Raw genomic sequence first — 19445 nt, forward strand, 5'->3', positions numbered from 1 at the left:
CAAAATTACAGTACATGACTGGTGACTAAGGGATTCAAAAAAGCTGGAGTCATAGGCTAAGTTCTACTTTTCTTCCCCTTGCAGCACCCATCTCCTCTTTCATATCTTCCCTTCTGTGCCAGTGATAACCATTCTGCATTTCTGCTTTTCTGTCACAAATCACTAACAATACACTGTGCACTCAGAATATAATTTCTTAGTTAACCTTCAAAACTACCACCTTCATCTTTGGAATTTGAGGCTGGACTGATTTTTTTTAATTCCTAAACAAAGAGCATTCCTATTAACATAACCAATTTTCATGTTAGCCATGCATTTAAGTCAGTTAAAACATGGAGTAGGAAATACATGCATTACTTCAGTTTTGGCTTTCTCTCCTGGGAAATTTTTTGCACCCTTGTGCAAAACTTGTAGCCATTCTGGTTGCTTTGTTCCACAAACAAATTTTAGTCTTTCAAACACTAAACTACCTTTATATTCCCATGGGGTATTAGATTGCTGCAGAACTGTGGGAAACCAGTGTTCCCTGATACCACACAGAAGACACAAAGGTTTGTACATAGAGCAGTGCACCACTGACCTCTAATGGATGACTTTGTAATGAAGACCGCCTAAATTTTTTTGGGGTAAAATTTTGGTCCCTAGGATGACCCTAGGCTGTGATCATCACAGCCACATCCTGCATCCACATCCATCTGCAGCTGGATTGTATGTGCAGCGCAGAGTTTCACCTGCAAGGTCTTTGAAGAATGAAGAATTCACATCAATAAGAAAATACTACTTCCTTTCTGAGCTTATGCTTCATCTACCTCCAGAGTTTTACTGTTGTACCTGTCTGCCCATGTCAGCACTATTCTGGGAACTGGGCTAGTATTTGCTTCAGGATAAGGCATCCAATGTACAGGAACACTCCCAATCACATAAAATGCTTCTGCTTACAAACCCTACTCCAAAAGTCTTTACAGAATGACCCTGAAAGCAATGCTAACACTTAACTCATCTTGTTCACATCCCACTTGCTTCACTTTTATCCACAGCCACTACTGGGCACTTGTATTCAGCACACCTGGTTGCAACCAGCAAATACTTACTAGAAATAAGGCTGCTTAAGCACGACCACACTGCTCACACTAACAAGTAGGGAAGGAAGAGAAGAAAACACCAGCCCTGTTCTTCACAAGTTCAGCCAGCTGCTGTTGCCCAGAGACTAGAAGTATTCAGCAGTCAGTGGTGTCTGATAAATGAGAGGGTAGTTGGCATGGTGAGAACAAACCAAAACATCACTCATCTTTAGCCTGAAACAGAACACACCAAGTAGGTTTTGTGTAGCCAAGCTTGAAAGCTTTCAGGAAAGGAGATTTTACTGACTCCTTGGACAACCTGTTACTCTGCATACCAGGCAAATGTGAGCACCGTAACTGTTCTCAAAACACAACTTCAGTCATTACACAAATCACCCTTACTGAAATAATCTGTTCCAGCTGCCATGGGCACTGGCTACCACACAGGAATGAGGTGAAAAAACAGCATTTCCTTTTGGAGGTATTTCAACTCAGTCAGACAGAACCTTTTAAAGAAGGACTCTATCCCCTTCCAAAGCCTATCAATATGTTCTCTAGTTAGTTCTGCAAGTGAAGCAGTTTTGCCTAGCTAGTTAATTGCACTTTTGGCCATGGTGGGTGGGCAGAGATAAAATCAAAAGGTAGAATCAAGCTTACAATTTAGCACAAGCTCGATGTGCCAGCATCAGGCACTCAATATCAAACTGTGTTCTGAAAAGAATCATCTATTTAGAAGATGATTCTCCCCTTAAAGGAGATAGATAAAACTATCAAAGAAGACGTAAGCCAAGCTGCATTTTGCCCTTGATATATACAGTACCAATACAACAAAGCAATCCATAAGACAGACTGGAAGACTAAGCCAGCAAGCCTGGTAATTAATCAGTCTTTATCAGCAGAATAATTGTGTTTAAAACAATAGCACAGTAACTACTTGGAAAAGTTTATGTATTTCAAGAACCATAAATTTATTTTTTGCAGAGGGGCATGCACTAAAGCATTTCTGCATCCTATGTTTTAGGACTACTTTCAGGAATAGCACACTTGTTTTTCTCATTCTCATTATTTCAAAATTTAGCAACCTTACAAACCAGAATCACACCGATGCAGAAAAAAAGCACGCTGGATATGAAAAATTACATTTCCCAAGGCAGGCTACTAGAATATGCATTCAGTAGGTCCTGTGTGGTATAAGGGTGTTCATTAGTTTGTTTCTTCATCAGAACAAAAGGTTGTTCCATTAGAGCAGACACTGAGATGTTCTGAATTTGTATAAAAGACAATGACTTCTGGGTTAATGGACTAAAAGGCAACAACATAAAATAATTAAGTACCACTTCTGCCCTCACAGAAGTAACATCTCCTTTTAGAAGTGAGTGTTGCTTACTACTTAAACCCCATTTTATTTGGAAAAGGGAAACTACAAATAGTCATCTGCACACTTTAGTTTCTCTCCAGTAAGTCATACCTCCATACTCTAGAAGTTTGTGGACTGCAGACCAGAGTGGAATAAATATGTTCCAATACTAAAACAAAATAAACCACAAAACCCCTAGGCCTAAAAGCTTCCCTAAAACTATTTGCTATTTGGAGGGAAAAAGGAAAGCAAATTACATCAGTTTCAGAGAACCAGTCACCAGCTGTCTCTATCAGACAGACATCCCCTTGCTGCTCTCCTGTTAGCACGTGTTACCTGCTCAAGCTCCAGCTCTTACAGAAGTGCCACATCAGTAAATCACTGTGATTTACTGCAGGTTGTGTGCTATGAAATGAGTGCAAAGAAGTTTGTATCTATCAAGATATGATCAATCATTAAAGCAGTGGTTGAAGAAACTGTGTAGCTTTGCATTCTTGTCACGAAAACTATGTTTTCCTGAAACTAGGCTTTTTAACTGGTGTTACAGTAGCCAAAATACACAAGTTAATTATAAGTTAAGATCATCTTATGTAAGAGGCAAAACCTGCCTTGAACTCAACTGAACTTGCCTTGAACCTATCAATGACTTGGATGAAGGGGCAGGTGCCTCCTCAGCAAGTTCACCAATGACACTGAACTGGGAGGAGTGGCCCCAAATGTCTGTGCAGCCCTTCAGAAGGACTTTGACAGGTTGGGGAGAAGGGCAGAGAGGAACTGTCTGGAATTCAACAAAGGCAAATGCAGAGTTCTACACCTGGGGAGGAATAACCCCAGGCACCAGCACAGGCTGGGGGTGACCTGCTGGAAAGCAGCTCTGTGGAGAAGGACCTGGGGGTCCTGGTGGACACCGAGCTGTCCATGAGCCAGCGGTGTCCTCGTGGCCAAGAAGGGCAGTGGGATCCTGGAGTGCATTAGGAAGAGGAGTGCCAGCAGGTCAAGGGAGGAGATCCTGCTCTGGATGTCTCCTCTGCCCTGGTGAGGCATATCTGGAGTGCTGCATCCAGTTCTGGGCTCCCCAGTACAAGAAAGACACAGAGGGTGTCCAGCAGAGGGTTATGAGGATGATTATGGTTCCAGAGCATCTCTCCCACTAGGAAAGGCTGGTGGAGTTGGGCCTGTTCAACCTTGAGAAGAGACAACACAGGGGACCCCAACAATGTCTATAAGCACCTTAAAGGAGGATGTCCAGAAATGGATTCAGGCTCTTCTCAGTGGTGCCAAGCAATAGGACAAGAGACAACAGGCAGAAACTGGAATACAGCAAGTTCCACCCGAACAAGAGGAAGAGCTTCTTTACTGTTAGGTTAACTAAACACTAGAACAGCTTGCCCTGAAAGATTGTAGGGTCTCTTTCCTGGAGCCATCCAAAAGCTGTCTGAATACAAGGAGCTTTAGAAAACCCTGCTTGAGTAGGGAGGTAGGACTAGATGACCTTCAGTACTCCCTTCCAACACTACCCATTTGGTGATTCTGTGAACTCTTGCAGGAGAACACACACAGGCACACAACAGTACAGACCCACTTAAATAGCACTCTATCCTTTTACACATGACACTCTATGCCTCATGTTTCCATGCTGAAAACCTTGGAAGGCTAACATCCTCATGCTGCTATAAGAAAAAATCTGGGGCTTTAGTAATGAACACCACAAAGCTGTCACCTAATAATCCAGTCTCATTGTGGCTACAACTATGACAGCAACTCTAAAAAAACCCAAAAGTTTGTGTCATCTAAGTGATGCAACAGAGATGTTTGGTCTAATATCTACCTGGAAAGAAAAAAAAATAGGAGATAGATTTTCCCACTCTTCTGTTATCAAGCCTTTTTTAGCAGATTTCAATAGACATCACATACTGTTTAACTTCTGAACTCTAACAACTGAACTGATCTACAAGGGATTCCTGAAGTCACTCCTGTTTGCTTTAAGGCTTGTTACAGAAAGCAATTAGGATGCAGCACACCACAACTTTTTTTCAGGTGCACCTTACATCCCATACAGCCAACACACAAGCTGACATGTCATTCCAAGGCATCATGAAGGGAGAGCTGATGCATTTAGGTCGATGCTAATTGTGAAGTCATCTGAAGTTCAGCATTAAATGCCAATACAGCAACATAAGGCTGTACACAGAACCACTTTACAAATGTACTTTCACCCTCACTCACAGGCAAATAAAAGCTGTATTTTCAGGCCCAGCAAGAAGAGGGTGCATAGGACCAAGGAGACATGTTCCTTCTAACACAAGAACTAGGGGTCAATTAAAGTAATTTAGGAGCCAGGTTGAAAACAAACACAAGGGAACAGCTCTTCACACAATGAGCAGTAAATTTGCAGGACACAAAGTCCTTTGGTAAGGAGGCCACAGAAGGATTTATATCAGTTCAAGGGAAGGTTAGAGAAATACTTGGAAGAAATCCAGTTAAGAGTGACTGAATAGATAATTAACTTGTTGGCATTGAAGGCTGGGGGAGGGGAGCAGACAGGCAAGACTTGAACTTGTAGCTCTTGCAGTACCAAAAGCACGAAGCTTTAGCCACAGTGCCATGGGCAGCAGAATAGGGCTGGAGGTCCCCTGGACTCAACAGGTGGGAGTGACATCAGGTTCACACCCTCACACTGGCACTCTTTCTAAAGGTGCTTCCTGCTTCAACTATATCTGACCAATGACACTAGCAACCTGTTCTTCTAGGACTCAAAAACACCAGTTTAAGAGTTTAAAAACTAGGTATAAAATGCTAATAATTGTAGCAGGGCTTCTCAACAATCCAACTTAACCTACCTCCACTTTGAAAAGGTCTTTGTTGCCTTTCTGTGGAAAAACTCTTACATTCATATATTTTAAACCTAGTCTATACATAACCTAATGGCGCTAAGTATTATTTTAAAAAATTGAATTTAAACATAAGATCTTGAATAACTTAAAAATTAAATTTCTCTTCAGAAATGTCAGTTACACTTGGAAGTACAGATCTTCTGATCTTAACCTATTTCTCTTCAGAAATGTCAGTTACACTTGGAAGTACAGATCTTCTGATCTTAACCTGTACTTCTAAGTTAAAGCTTTCTTCAAAGCCTAAAATCTATGCTCCCTGAAATAACAAGATATGGCTACTCATTCATAATTACAAAAATCCCAGTTTCATTCCAACCCCAAGTCAGGTTACCCACCGAATATTTTCCAGTGCAGTTGTTAGCTGCTCTTGTGCAATATCATAAAGTTTCACTCTGAAGCCTCCAGCAGCAAACACCATGGCCCAGCTGCAACCAATGAGTCCACTGGAAAAAAAAGATATCAGCCAATTAATAAACCAGCATTTAGTAGGGGGAAGGAGATCTTGAAAGCATTGCAAAAACCAAACCAGAGCTTGGACTCTCTGATATTTGATAAAAAGATCAGTTACATACTGATGAGAAATAATCCCTCTAACACAGAAATACTCTTTGCTGGCTGTGTATAACAGGTTCTCTGAAAGCTGGAATGAAAATAACAGGGAAGAAAAAACCCAAAACAAAACAGAAGAAGGAGAGCAGAATTCAAATAGGAGGAACCACTACTTTGGGATAGTGGACTCAATCACCAACAGTTTTGTCAACCACAATCTCAACCTGAACTTGGTTAATGCATATATATTTAAGATATTTAAAAAGAATAAATAAATTAAAAGATCTGTTCGGCTCCTAGACTGAAGACAGGCAGCAGTCCACTGATCCCAGAGTGCAGGACCCTGCTTCAGAGGTCATTAGAAAACCCAAGGCCCAGCTACTGAAGTCACAGGTCCTCAGCAATTCAGAAAGTATCCCAAGCACACGAAAAGGGAAAAAAAAGAAATCTTAACTGAGCACGGGTTTGATACTATTCTTCCACCTAGCCACTTCTAGCACTACCTTTATTTTTAGATTAAGCACTTTATCACACTGTATACAAATAGGAACAGTCTGCCTACATCTTTTGGTGAATCATATTACTGAGCAACACATGGAAGAAATCTGTAGTAACTGACAATTTTGTCTCTCTTAAAGAGATGCAGGTTCTAACTTCATTAGATGTGTAGCAGGCAGCTGTCTTTTCAAATGGAAGCACCAAGGCACAGTGTCACAAGCTTAAGTAACCTGAAATCACAAAAAATTAGGAAAAAAAATCCACAACAGAGACAAGATCAGAACTCAAGATCCATGATTGTTACAGTGGGGGTTTTGATAATTACATGCATTTCCTCTCACTTCCAAGATCACTGTATTTGCAGCATTAAACTTTAGTGATGTCTGGCAACTGAAAAATTCAAGGCCATTAGGGCATCAATAAAAGATTAAAAGAGGAGCAAAAGTCAGAGATAAAGTAATAGGGCAGATTAGAAAAGAAGGAAGAAAAAACAGGAACATGCTCAGCCTTTGGTTTAACTATATCTTTTAAAAAAGGATTAAAACAGGAAGTTTCAGGAAATAGCAGGAATCAGTGGAAATAACTGGAACAAAAAAAGTGAAGTTTTGCATTTAGTGGTGTTAAACAGACAGTGAGGTCTCTCTCAAAACCTATCATTTAAAGGTAAAAATAAACAACTTCTCTGCAGTAAGCCCAGAGTTCATCAATTCTGAGGCAAGCAACAGATTAAACTTACAGAATAGGCATGGTTAAGGTTTGTTAGCTACTGCAGCCTCCTGGCTAATGAGTATTTATAAAATAAAAGCATGTGAATCACTTCAACTTGACATAAGCACATCTGAGCTACCAGTATCTTTACAAAGTAGCAGAACCTTTCTAAATTGCACTTTTAAATTAAATTTCCTTAAAATACCAAAAAAATTCTTTAATACAGGTTTCTAGGATTGTGGGGTTTTTGTTTTGAACCGCAGAGCACACAAAGTAAGTTGATGGTAGGTATCAGGCCTGCACCGTTCCTGCATTGTACATGACAGCATCATCACAACCTGATGTTAGCATATTTCACCCCAAGACAGTGCTTTCTGACACTTCAAGCGCTGTCATTTTGGGCTCAGTGATAAAGTATTAACAACCAGATCTGCTCACACAACTTCCACAGGTGCTACCAAAACCTGCAGTAGTGCCACAGGAGCCACAGCAGGCAAGAGCCCAACTCTCCTGACCCTTCAGGCACACCTACAGTGAACAAAACTTCCCTGAGTACCAGCAGTAGGAGCCAGTTTGGTCAGTGTCACACAGCAGCACCCAAACCCCCATCCTGAGGCTTCCAGTGGTCTTGCTGACAAAGCTGGCTCCAGCCCACACTTGTAGCACCAAGGTACAGTGGTGCACAGGGCATTGTTACTATCCCGCACCTATTCTCTTTCCCTCCTGACTCTTGTTCAAGTAAAGAACTTTAGGTTCAGCTCAATGAGAGGATGAAACAATGCCTTCCCACACAAGCCAGAAATACTGCTGACTTTTGTGGCAAGTCAATATTGCTTCAGGAGTGTTTAAGAACAACTCAGGAGTTTCCCGACATAGCCGACTAACAGGACGTTAAGCTGTGCTTGGATTTCTTCGCTCCTCTTGCGCTTAGACACACACAAGGCATTGCAATGAAAAGGGACAGCAGTCCTTCAGACGTAAAGGGCGACTCACTTCGGTAAAGATGTTTGTTTGCTGTTTGTCTTACAGTAGCACAGAGCTGTCAGGGGCTTAAACAAAGGCACTCTAAGTAGAGGCAAGCAGGTGCATCCCCCTACTTCCCGAGATCCAGCAGCAGCGCGCCTCCGCGGCTGGGGAGAGCCCACCGCCTGCCCTGCTGTCACAGCCGGCAGCCGCAGCGCTGGGGACAGCTGCGGCAGGGCCGTACCTAGCACTGAGTCCCCGAACCCCCTGCCCGCAGGCCGGACCGAGCCGGGAGAGGCGCCCGAGCCCCTTCGCACGCCGCGGGCATCCGTCCTACAGGCGCCGCGCCGGAACCTCCTCCCGGGGGCGCTGCCCCCGCCTGCGGGGGGCGAGAGCTTTACCTGCCGATAATGGTAACCTGCGAGGGCTCCATGCCTGCGGCCGCCGCCACCGGGAGGGAGATGCGGGATGGGCAGAGGGATGAGACACCTCTGCCCCGAGCGGGCCCGCCCCGCCCGCGACTCCCGCCATGTCACGGCCGCCCATTGGCTCCGCGGCCGCCCCCGCCCCGGGGCCGAGCCTGACCGGGGCTGGGGCGGGAACGGGGCGGGGACCGGGACAGGGCCGAGCCTGCCCTGGGCCGGGGCCGGGGCCGAGGGCGAGCCTGACCGGGGCCGGGGCGGGGCCCGGGACGGGGCCGAGCCTGCCCTGGGCCGGGGCCGGGGCCGGGGCCGGGGCCGGGGCGGGTCGGGGGCGGCTCCCCCGGCCGCAGCCCCCAGGTCCCGCCCCCCCGCTCCCCGGGCACGGAGAGAAAACGTGACATTTTTAAATGTTTGATTAATATTAAAATATATATTAAAGTATAATACATCCAGGAAATACTTTTAAGTTTTCTTGTCTTTCTCAAAAAACTCAACAGTGGAAAAACAATACGTTCGAACCCAGAATAAAGGTTTGATAGTTACTGATGAAGTTCAGTGAACCTTCGGCTATCATTTGAAAGTTTGTTCAGCTTCTTCTGAACAAACTTCTACTTTCCAAGAAAAATAAATAAGGCTAACATAATAATTTGGTACATCTGCCCCCTCACTGGCACTTTGCTAATTCCAATCACATTCAACAATGAGATGGAGAAGTCAAAACTATATATTCCTAAAGGCTTCATGAAGACTGCTCAACGGGTAACAGGTGGAAAACCAAACTATTTATCTCCTTGGCTTCCTGACCCTAACACCATCCATGTAACCTGAGATATCCAGTAGCTGGGAAGTGTTAGTGGAACCAAGTGGCAGTAAATTGGGCCATGGGAAGATTTAAAGCAGTGGGACAGAAGAGTGTAGCTTGCTGTGCCAGTTCTGCTGCTCAGGGCTTATGTAGGCTGCCGTAGAAAGCAGCATTTTCAGGTTTTAGCATGTACCAATTTTTTTCCTTTGAAGACTAATTCAAAATGGTATGACTTGGCACATGTTCTAAACACAAAGACCTTTGTATAGACAGAGCATAACTGAAGCAAACAATGCATACTTTCTTTGTGAACTTGGGTTTTTACCTCAAAGAAAAAATGGTAGTTCCTAGAACATAAAAGTAATGTCACCTGGGCTTGAGAAAAAATGGTCTTCAGAACAACTTTACCATCACTTCAATTTAGAAGTATTTATCAGTTATTTTAATACTCTTTGACTTCCTGAGACATGTATTTATTTGACCTCCTGAGACTTGTCATCAGCAATAGACTGAGACAAAAGCCATTGCAGATCTACAAGTGGATTCAGAGAATTAAAAGTTCCGAGTGTTACTGCAAGGGTTTTAGAGTTAATCACAGCTGTGATAAAAACAGCTACAGGGCCTTTTAGTTCTTGGGGTGAACAAAACAAGTCTATGGCAATGAAATGCGAAATATATTATTGTTATTGTTGTTATTGTTGTTATTATTGTTATTATTATTATGATCCATATATTGATGACAAAGCCCCATAGCTCTGCATTGCTTAATCAAAACTAGGGTATGACCGCAGTACAAGTTTAATTTTTGTGTAATAGCAGAAGAGTTTTAGGCCCAGTTCTTGCAGCCACCACAAGTCAGGGACCGTGATTCTCCTCCCTCTTCTGCAATTCGCATGGAAAGGACAGAAGGTGCTGTAAGCCCAGAAACATCAAAAACCATAACCAACCAATAATATGGTGAAAGGACTTGGGCTCCATTAGGAATGAAAAGTAGGGCTTGTACTGGCACCAGGCATGCACTTACCAGCATATGTATTCTTTCTTCAAAGTCAAATAGGTGTAGAGGCAGATTTTACTTGTGCTGGGAGCTGCACAGTTGATCCCTCTATGGTTTTAGTCTTTTTCTATGGAGTATGCTCCTCTGCTGCCCCACGGGCAGAACTGAAATCTGCTACTGGCCACAGAGGGGTGGATTTACTGCAGGGGAGAAGCAGGATGGTCTAAAAGGGTCGTGTAATAAGAAAGGGGAAATAACTCTCACTAACTCTGAGCCTTGGCAACGTGTAATATGAAGGAGATGTGAATTCCCTTTGGAGAAAATAAAGGAATGGTATGCTTTTAAAATACAGAGAGTGCTAGCCTAAGATTTTAGAGTGGAATAATAACAGAGGCATAGTTCACATTTGTTAAGTATTAGATCTGTTTAATATATCACTTGTTCACTAGAGCAACCAGCAAGTACATTTATTTGGTAATGGACTATGATCTGTTGCTATTACATTCCTAATGATTCGTGAAGTATAATGCCTTAAAAAGATAGCTTTAATTTATCACTTTATTGCTGTTCTGTAGAGTTCTAACTAATGGTTTGCATACTGTGTTATAACTAGTGGTTGTATTGAAATTATGTTAAAATTAAAACTATAATTTTAACTATTGTTAGTACTTCATGCTGTTAATTTGAGTGGTCTTTCAAAGTGCAGATGGCCTGATGCAAATACTATCAATATTGTCAAAATTCTGATTCCTAAAGAAGCAATCTGAAGGAATAAGAAAGAAAGTAAACAGTAGTAAATACTACTAAAGCACAATTCAGCAAAACTATATAGAATTATGTGGTTCAGTAGTAAAAATGCCTGTTAAGAAAATGATTTTCCTGTTGCAAATGCATTTCAAACCCAAACTACAACATGTGGTACAACAAAGAAGGGCACATGGTGTGATTCTTGGGGTGTCCTGTGTAGGGCCGGGAGCTGCACTTTGATGATTCTTGTGGATCCCTTCCAATTCACACATTCTACAGTTTCATATACATTACTTGTAACATATGTATCATTCATAATGAGGTTCTTCCATTCCCCTTGTTTTCAAACTGTATGCTGACTAGGTGCTTTAGTTCTGTGAGGAGCAGTTAAATGCAGCTTCACTGTTTCTGACAGTCAAGCTGGTTGAATGGTTTCGGCATGACAGCAGGTAATCCCAAAACCTGGTCAGTCCAGAATTCAGTACTAGAAAATTACTTTTTTAAAGATTACAGTGGGAGAATTACATTTTCAAATCAGAAAAACAGCAATCAGTGTGTGATCAGATGAACAGCTCAACTGGCAGAGCAAGGGTAAGGTACACACTAACAGTGATTACAAAAGGTACATACTAACAGCAATTATAACAGACAGACTGTGGTCAGTAACCCCTGAACCCAAATTAGTAGGTCCTGGAATAGTTTGTCTGAGTCCTTATTTGCAAAGTTACTACTGAAAAAAGACAGGTTCACCATGTATTGAAAGGCAAAGAAATTCCTATTTCAGAATATAGCTTCATGGTTTCTTTAACCTGTACTAAATTTTCACTGAATTCTCTGGATCAGGTACTTGGTGTCTTGAATAGTGACTGAAGGAAAACCTCATCAGATCAGCAGTTTGCTTCAGCTGCAGAAGTGTGTCATTTGATGCCAGTCAGAGGAGTGATCCGAGGAATTTAGTGATAGTTGTGGTTTAATCCAACTTAAAATGATCAGGAATTTAAAGCACACAATGCTACTTGGACTAGAGTAGATACTAAATTTACTCTTTTGGGTTTTTGGGATTTTTTTCACTTTCTAGGTTGCCCTCTGGATTTAGCCAATAAAGACAATTACATCATCTTACACCATTACAGGCTTTCTTACTGTAGCATCATCTTGTTACATGAAGTCTTATGATCACAACCCATGAGTAAGGCCCTGTGTTGCCACAAAGGCTCCTGAGATTTTGGGGGTTTGTGTGAAATCTTCATGTATTAAGATGTATTTATACTTCAAAGCACCAGAAAAAAAGAAAAAAAAAAACACCCAAAAAACCCAAAAAACCAAAACTAAACCCTGTCGATTGACACAGCTTTTCAAAACATGAACAAAGTCATTGAGACTCTCATAATCTTGTGAGTATGTCAAAAGTAGCAGCTGGAATGCAAGGTCTCGGGACCTGGGCCAGGGCATGTTCCCAGTATGGTCAGAGTCCATATAGGCCAGGGGACACTTAAGTCTGAATGTATACACCCAATTTTGGAGGGTAAGGAAGTCTGACAGTAGGAACACGGTCAGATTCCAGGGCTGCCTTGGCACCACCTCATTTACAAATCAGATGCAGTGCCTCCTTGACACAGTGCCTTCTTTTCACTGCCCTAGAAATTTGGGTTGAGTGCTGGGCACCAGTATGCCCAGGTCCCCAATATGGACAAGCTGGATAGCAGAGCTAGGTCTATTACTACCCAATCTACCTATAGCTCAGGTACATATTAATGCAGTTGGGGACAATGAGAAAAATCTAAAAATCACAGGTTCAATGTATATGAGGAGTCACAAGCAGAAAAAGAGGGGCTATAAATGTACATATTTTTCTTATGCTTAAGTTTATGATTTGTGGGAAGTAATGCAGCTGAAAACTTTTCCCACCCTAAGTCTGTCATTCTGCAAACTACTTGTACTCCAGAAAATTCAGGCATAAAGATTCTCATGTTCAAAGATCGCAAGTCTCAAGTTTCTGTGTGAAAGTGGTTCATGCATGGAATGTGAACAGGTTAATGCAGGAAGTGATAATGTCTTAATAATTCTTTATGTTATCTTTATTTCTCTTGTTGGGAGCCAGAGTAGAAAGACCTTTCACTTGTCCTCTGCACTTATCTCTTCAGAAAGGACTTTGAGGCTGAAAGGTGAGTAGCAGAAGACTCTGACATTGCATAATGTGCACAATCCCTGACCATAAAAAGCGTGTTCTGACTGTATTGCATATCGTCTTTTGAGCTTTCTTATGCTATTGGCATAAGGCAGTAGGGGTTACAATTGGTTTCATAAAATGTTTTCTCTCTCAAAAATACTGTAGGCATGTTCAGAGATCCCCTTCTCTATTCTGTTTTCCACTTAGGCATAGGAAACTTTCTCCAGAGTACAATGATTTGCCGTGGGCAAATCAACTGACACTTTTCAGGGTTTCAAAATACCAAGAGAAAGTAGTAAAGATGGCAGGGAGAATCATCTTTTTATGAGACAATTATGTTTTCAAATTTAGTTTCAGAGGCTATGGCATACAGGAGGCTTTAACAACTTCCTTTTTTTACTTTTTTTTAATTGAGCCTTTTAGTTTTAAGAACACATTTCTCAGCTCATCGGAAGAAAATGTGACGTTTTGGATTGCGACTGGATTGGAAACGTGTCCAGGCATTTGACGGACTTCTCCTGCCGTTTACTTGGCAGGAGGGGCCGCTCTGCGTTTCCCCGAGCCCCGAGGCCGAGCTCCCAGCCCGCCCCTCACGGCAGCACCGCCCACCCGGGGCAGCATCGCCCGCCCCTCACGGCAGCACTGCCCGCCCCTCTCGGCGGCACCTCCCGCCCGGGCCCCCGGCTCCGGCAGCGCCCGGCCCCGCCCGCGGCTCGCCCCGCCCAGCCGCGGTGCATGCGGGGAGCGCCGCCGTGTCCCGGGCAACGCCGCCCGGCCCTGAGCGCCGAGCGGGCCGCGGGCGAGCCGAGGGCGAGTCCCACCCGTGCCCTGAGCCGCCCCCGCTCCAGGGCTCATTGCCGGCCCCCGCTGGAGGAATCCGCGCCAGGAGCGGCTCGGCCGCGGGACACCGCGCACGGCGGGGAACATCCTCTTCATCCTCCCGCTGCCGCTGCCGAGGAACCGTGCGTTGCGACCTGGCTGAGGCTTGCTTGCTGAAGGGCATGTACTTCATGTTATCGATGAAAGCAAACGTTGCCTTCTTGAGGTTTTTGTGAGAACAGGTAGCCAGGCAAAGTGAGACGCCTCAGTGTGTGCCCTCCGTGAGTGAAAAGCCACCAGGTGAAGGCACCGTGTTAGACAGGGAAATATTGGTGGAGAAAGACTTTGGAACCCAGGCTTCCTTAATGCTAGATTTTAAAACCCGTTTTAATTCAAATGGCTTCATAACTGTAGCTATGCTGATATTAGAATGCGGAAGGAAGCTTCAAAGCAAGATTAAATACCTTTCATTAGACTAACTACTATGATTTGGCCTATAAAGACTAACTTTATGAGTTGTCTCAAACATGAGTTAGCTGACAGTGGAAAGATACTATTCTAGAAGTAGTAATTCAATTACTTATTATTATAATTTAGTTTTAATGATAAATACCTTTAAAACAATTTTCATAACTGATATAAGTATAAACAAAAATATAAATCCATTAAAAGGTGCCATTTCATATTGTTTATAGGTGAGTCCTGGTTTTTATGACTAATCAAACTACTGCTTATATTTTGCATTTTAAAATATTTATATAAAACCACCAAGATAACATTTGGCATGTTACATGTTTCACAGAAAAATGATGCAAAATGTGCATCCGGCTCCTGAGAATAATGAAGATGATCTCTATTCTGGCTACAATGATTATAATCCCATGTTTGACACAGAGGTAAAATATTTGCTGTTTCCCACCTTTCCCATACATAGGATTTTAACTTAGAATTATAAGATAAGAATTTATGGGTACAATAACGTACAAGTTTACAACTGCTTTGAAGTGAAATTTACTTTATTTAGCAAGAAACATCTGAAGGTTCTCAGGATCTTCTTGAATAGTTAATTCTTTGATATCTTTCTATTCCAGCTAAGCACTTGTGCAGATCTCAACAGATCTAAGATGCTGTAATGTAAATGTAAAGCATTTTTGAAGCATAAAATCATAATTATTTGTAGGCACATTCAGCCTGGTGTTTCCCAGGCTGTGTGCAGCAGCAAGTTTTCTGACAAAAGAGGCTCCAGAGTGGTCAGTAGGTCATTGGTTTCCTACTGTGCTGCTGCTGGAGGGGCTTGCAGTAAAAACTGGAATCCTGCAGGTCTCTGTGCAACTGGGTAGAGCATCTGGGATGTCTTAAAGTAGCCCTGCAGAGCACTTTTGGGTAACTGTTGGTCTGGTGCAGTTGGGACACTCCAGTGATGTCATTTGGTCGAAACCCACTAGCACGACTTGGCATCTTGTGTGAAATCCCAGTACCCAGTTAATGGGAGTTGCTGCAGGACCTGAGGGACATGAGATGTTTTAATGTCCTGCATTGCAGATGTTAATGTCAAAATTCAGAGGGAGTGTAAGTATTTGATAAGAGCATTTGGATGGGAAAAGAAATTCATGTTATATTTTATGACTTTAGCTCTCTTTCCTCTGTGTTTTTAGAAAATAACAAATTTTTACATTTCCTAATCTAAATACCAGAAAAGATAGACAAATAATGTAACTGTAATTTATTGTCAGTAAACCCTGTTGTTCAGTTATCTTCAAGTATTTTTCATTTTTTTTTACATTTTTTCTGCTTTCAGTAGTCTGAAGGTTGTGGAATTATGAGCTTGGTGTTGTGGTTTTAAAAGGGTTAATGTTTTTATCTTTTCTAGGATTTAGAAAATGATGTAGCTTTTCAACAGGCTGCAAGAACAAGTCATGGAAGAAGACCCCCTGTAAGTACCTTTTGAAACACTGAGCATTAATGTAGATCTTACTATGTAGAAGCACTAATAATTGACACATACAGGTTTTAATTGGTGGGGTTTTTTTGTGTGGTTCTTTTTTTTCCCACCCAGGTGACAGCCAAAATTCCTGCTACATCAAGTCCAAGGCCTCTAGCTACTGGATTCGGGGCAGGTTTTTCTGTTGTATCCTTAACAAAAATGTTGTTTACAAAATACAAATGTACCATTTAATTTCATGCACAAAATGAGCCCTTCTAAATTAAGAATTTCATTCCAATGAACTGCATCTGTTCATTGGTTTTAATTTACAATTTTGCACTTGGTCAAGGCATGGTTACTGGTTGTTTTTATTTTCTCCTGAACCATGCTGCAAATTTTCTATGCTGCATAAGTCCATAGTATTAATTGGGTTCACTTGCAGGGGGAACCGAATAGGTTGTTATTTGGGCTTGGGAAATTTTTTTACAAGTTAAGGTGAAATCAAGTCTTGAAGAATACAGGCTCTGAAACATCTCTAGTTGAATCAGAAAAAATTGGTTGTGTTCTTAGATGTATTGATAAAATAAATCTGCATGAAAATGTAACTTAAGAGATTAATACAGTGACAGATTATATCAGCTCTACATAGAACTTTACTGAAGTATTTTGTCGAAATTACTTGTTCAATTTCAAGGCAGCAAGTTCAATAATTTAATAATGGAAAGTATGCTGCCTCAGATAATTTTCTATGTACTTCTTTTTAAAAGAGCTGACGGAAGTATCCAAATACATAAAAAACCTTTGTTGTGAATTTGTGCTAACTGAAGCATTCAACATCTTTGTCTGCCAGGAACTGGCAGTATATTGCATATGAGTAACATAAATGGGAACTTTGCTATAAACTTATGTGAGAGTTAGCTCAATTTTAAAATTTAGTGTTGAGAAGACAATATGTAGGCTTCTTATGCTTTGTGAATGACAATTTCAAACAACTTACTTATTTTTGTAGTCAAAGGCAACTTTAACTTCATCTATGGGAAGACCCATGACAGGAACTATACAGGTAAAGCTTCCAATATTTACATTTTCTATTCATTTGGAACAATGAATTTTTCTGGTAAGTGTTAGATACTAATATTTAGAAGTTCATTGAATTAATACATATTACTACACTTTTAATTTGTTCTGTTTTGAACATAGTACTATCAGAAAGCATGAGGGTAGTGATGTGTGTTTTATTTGAGCACAGATTTGGAAGCAATAACAGTGTAGTAGTTTTTAACACTTATGGACATGCAATGAACAATTTGTCGTTAAAAATTATATATGGAATATATTAAAATGATGTACAAAATATGTAATTATGTCTGTATTGTCTACAACATAACTTTAACTGAGTTTATTTTAATGTATCTTCTTCTTTATTTGAGGATGGGATTTCTCGACCGATGACAGCAGTGCAAGCTGCAGGTTACACCAAAGCAGCTGTGAGAGGTATGGTTGTAGAAATCACCAGATGCCACAGGGAGAGGTTACTTTACAGTTTTCAGTACTCTGTCAATTTTTCAGGTTCTTCATTTGATCCTCTTGGCCAAGCAAGAGGTCCTGCTTCACCTTTGGAAAAGAAAACTTCAGACAGGTTTGTTTGGTTCTGCATTACATTCTTTCAAAGCATTATCAGCAACAAAAAACCAGCCATGCATAGAGTTTAAAAACATCCAGGCAGTTACAAAAGCCTTGAGGGGCCAAACTCTGAACTTGGTGGAATAATGCCACAAACATTTGTGCATGTGTTTGGCTGACTTTCAGGAGCATCTGATTTCAGTGATTTCTGGTTCTGACTCGCTCAGAAGTTTGGGTGTAGCTGTTGCCACACAAATAAGCTGAAACTTGCAGGCTGGTGCCAATGTTGGGGAGTTCACTCAGAAAATCCTTGAGTTTTCCAATACCACAGTTCTGTTCCCCAAACAGCCATACAGGAATAGGGAATCCTATTGAAATGTTTGGTTATTTAGCAGTGGAAAAAGTCTAGAAGAACCACAATTTTTTGTTATAATCTGCATTTGCAGATAACAAGCAGTGCTTTAGAATTATGTATGCAAATAAAGGTTCAATTAATTGCGTTTAATGTGATATCCTTTCATTAGTGTATCATCCTAATGTGATATTTCCTTTCATTAGTGTTTGATATAAAAGCTCATCTGTTGTTTTCTAGTTACTTCTCCTGAACAAATTTGATTTGTGAAATTTGCCTGTCTGTACTGTTCTTGTAAGAGGTTTTATGTTTTCTTTAGGTCTCTGTTCTCAAGTTAAGGTGTGAATGTGATATCTTTGGACTATCTTCTCTAGACGTAGTTTCACGCAAAACTTTCTTTGATGAGAAAACCAGTTAGTTGTGACATGTGCTCTGTCATTGTGTTGTTTTATTGAGAATATAATGTGTAGAAGCTTAGTGTTTGCAGTTGCATTACTTTAGTGTTAATCCTTTTATTGTTATTTTATTTTAGTTTGGAGGAGAAGATGAGGCAGTTGGAAAAAAAAGTTAATGAACTGGTTGAAGAAAGCTGTGTTGCCAATAGCTGTGGAGACTTGAAATTGGTAATTTTTCTGACTTTCACTTAATTTGTGCTGTAATTTGTATAGATAGATGTTTCAAAATTACTTGTGGTCAAATGTTTAAAATTATTAAAATTATTTTAGTTCGAAGTTTATTATGCTCTTCTAGTCTAGTGATACCTTGCTTTGCTGGGGAAAAAAGGTAGGAGCTCTATTTCTGGCATATATATTTGTTAAGATTTGAGTGTTACAAAAATTCCCTTCTGCCTGTGTCCATTGACCTCTTCAGATGGGTCTGATGGATTAGTTGTACTGGCTCAGTTCTGGCCCAGGCTATCTAACATTTGATGGTTCCTATGAATGATCAAAGTTTGCCACAGATAAGGAACATTTCCAATGGACAGTTTGAATGTTCTTGTTCTGTTATAGGGGATACTAGAGCATTGTTGTGCCCCTGAGTAGTGGCTAATTAACCAATCTATTTTGTTAGTTTTTCCTGAGCCTCTTGCATGTATGCTCAAGAATGCTCTTGATGTCAAAGGCGTTGTTTCTTATGTAAATTCTGTCAGACAACTCCAAGGGTCCCATAGGATGTTTGTTTCTGACAAGTCCACCAGAATATCCATGTTCCTGCAAAAGTCATCAAAGTTGTAAACTCATTATCTGTAAAATATCCGAGTTGGATTTGCCTCCTATCATAAGGACTAGGAATCAAGCTATATCTTTAAGTGCTTCTTCCACCACTGGCTTCCAAATAGCCACCTTGAGTAGTAGCCATTACTTTCTTAATCATTGTACCCTTGTGGGGGCACACAGGACTGCTAACGGCACTTGCTACACCCAAAGTGTTCCTTGTACAAAGGATATTGACACCAATCTGCAGAGAATTATAATTGGGTCCATAATTACACAGCTAAGCAGAGTTAGATAACTGTATGTCTGCTTAGTGCTAATTAAAACTTTTCAGTGAGTTGTAGT

General features: G+C 41.3%; 2 protein-coding genes across 9 annotated transcripts in view; one reads left to right on the top strand and one right to left on the bottom strand.

The window, feature by feature from the left end:
* Positions 1-8573, bottom strand: part of CRYL1 (crystallin lambda 1) — a 50562-nt gene extending 41989 nt beyond the window's left edge. Inside the window, exons 1-2 of one of the 3 annotated variants that reach the window (XM_005482536.4) lie at positions 8432-8573; positions 5648-5755 (exon numbers count right to left, since the gene is read on the bottom strand). In XM_005482536.4, coding sequence (XP_005482593.2) covers positions 5648-5755; positions 8432-8463 — 140 coding nt within the window. In that variant the 5' untranslated portion in view covers positions 8464-8573. Of the gene's footprint in view, positions 1-1091; positions 1296-5647; positions 5756-8431 lie in introns of those variants that run through there. The other 2 variants (XM_026790750.2, XM_026790748.2) reach the window with 2 other exon arrangements.
* Positions 1-19445, top strand: part of IFT88 (intraflagellar transport 88) — a 126806-nt gene that overhangs the window by 70165 nt on the left and 37196 nt on the right. The window contains exons 1-8 of one of the 6 annotated variants that reach the window (XR_001332359.2): positions 13857-14167; positions 14790-14883; positions 15858-15920; positions 16044-16115; positions 16921-16974; positions 17342-17405; positions 17481-17550; positions 18419-18509. Coding sequence is in view for 5 of the 6 variants with exons in the window: in XM_074535227.1 (XP_074391328.1) it covers positions 14794-14883; positions 15858-15920; positions 16044-16115; positions 16921-16974; positions 17342-17405; positions 17481-17550; positions 18419-18509 (504 nt within the window). In the remaining variant the exon portion in view is untranslated. Of the gene's footprint in view, positions 1-13856; positions 14288-14789; positions 14884-15857; positions 15921-16043; positions 16116-16920; positions 16975-17341; positions 17406-17480; positions 17551-18418; positions 18510-19445 lie in introns of those variants that run through there. The other 5 variants (XM_074535226.1, XM_014264002.3, XM_005482532.4 and 2 more) reach the window with 5 other exon arrangements.

Source organism: Zonotrichia albicollis, chromosome 2 (assembly GCF_047830755.1).
Source record: "Zonotrichia albicollis isolate bZonAlb1 chromosome 2, bZonAlb1.hap1, whole genome shotgun sequence".
In the NCBI taxonomy this organism is placed as follows: Eukaryota; Metazoa; Chordata; class Aves; order Passeriformes; family Passerellidae; genus Zonotrichia; species Zonotrichia albicollis.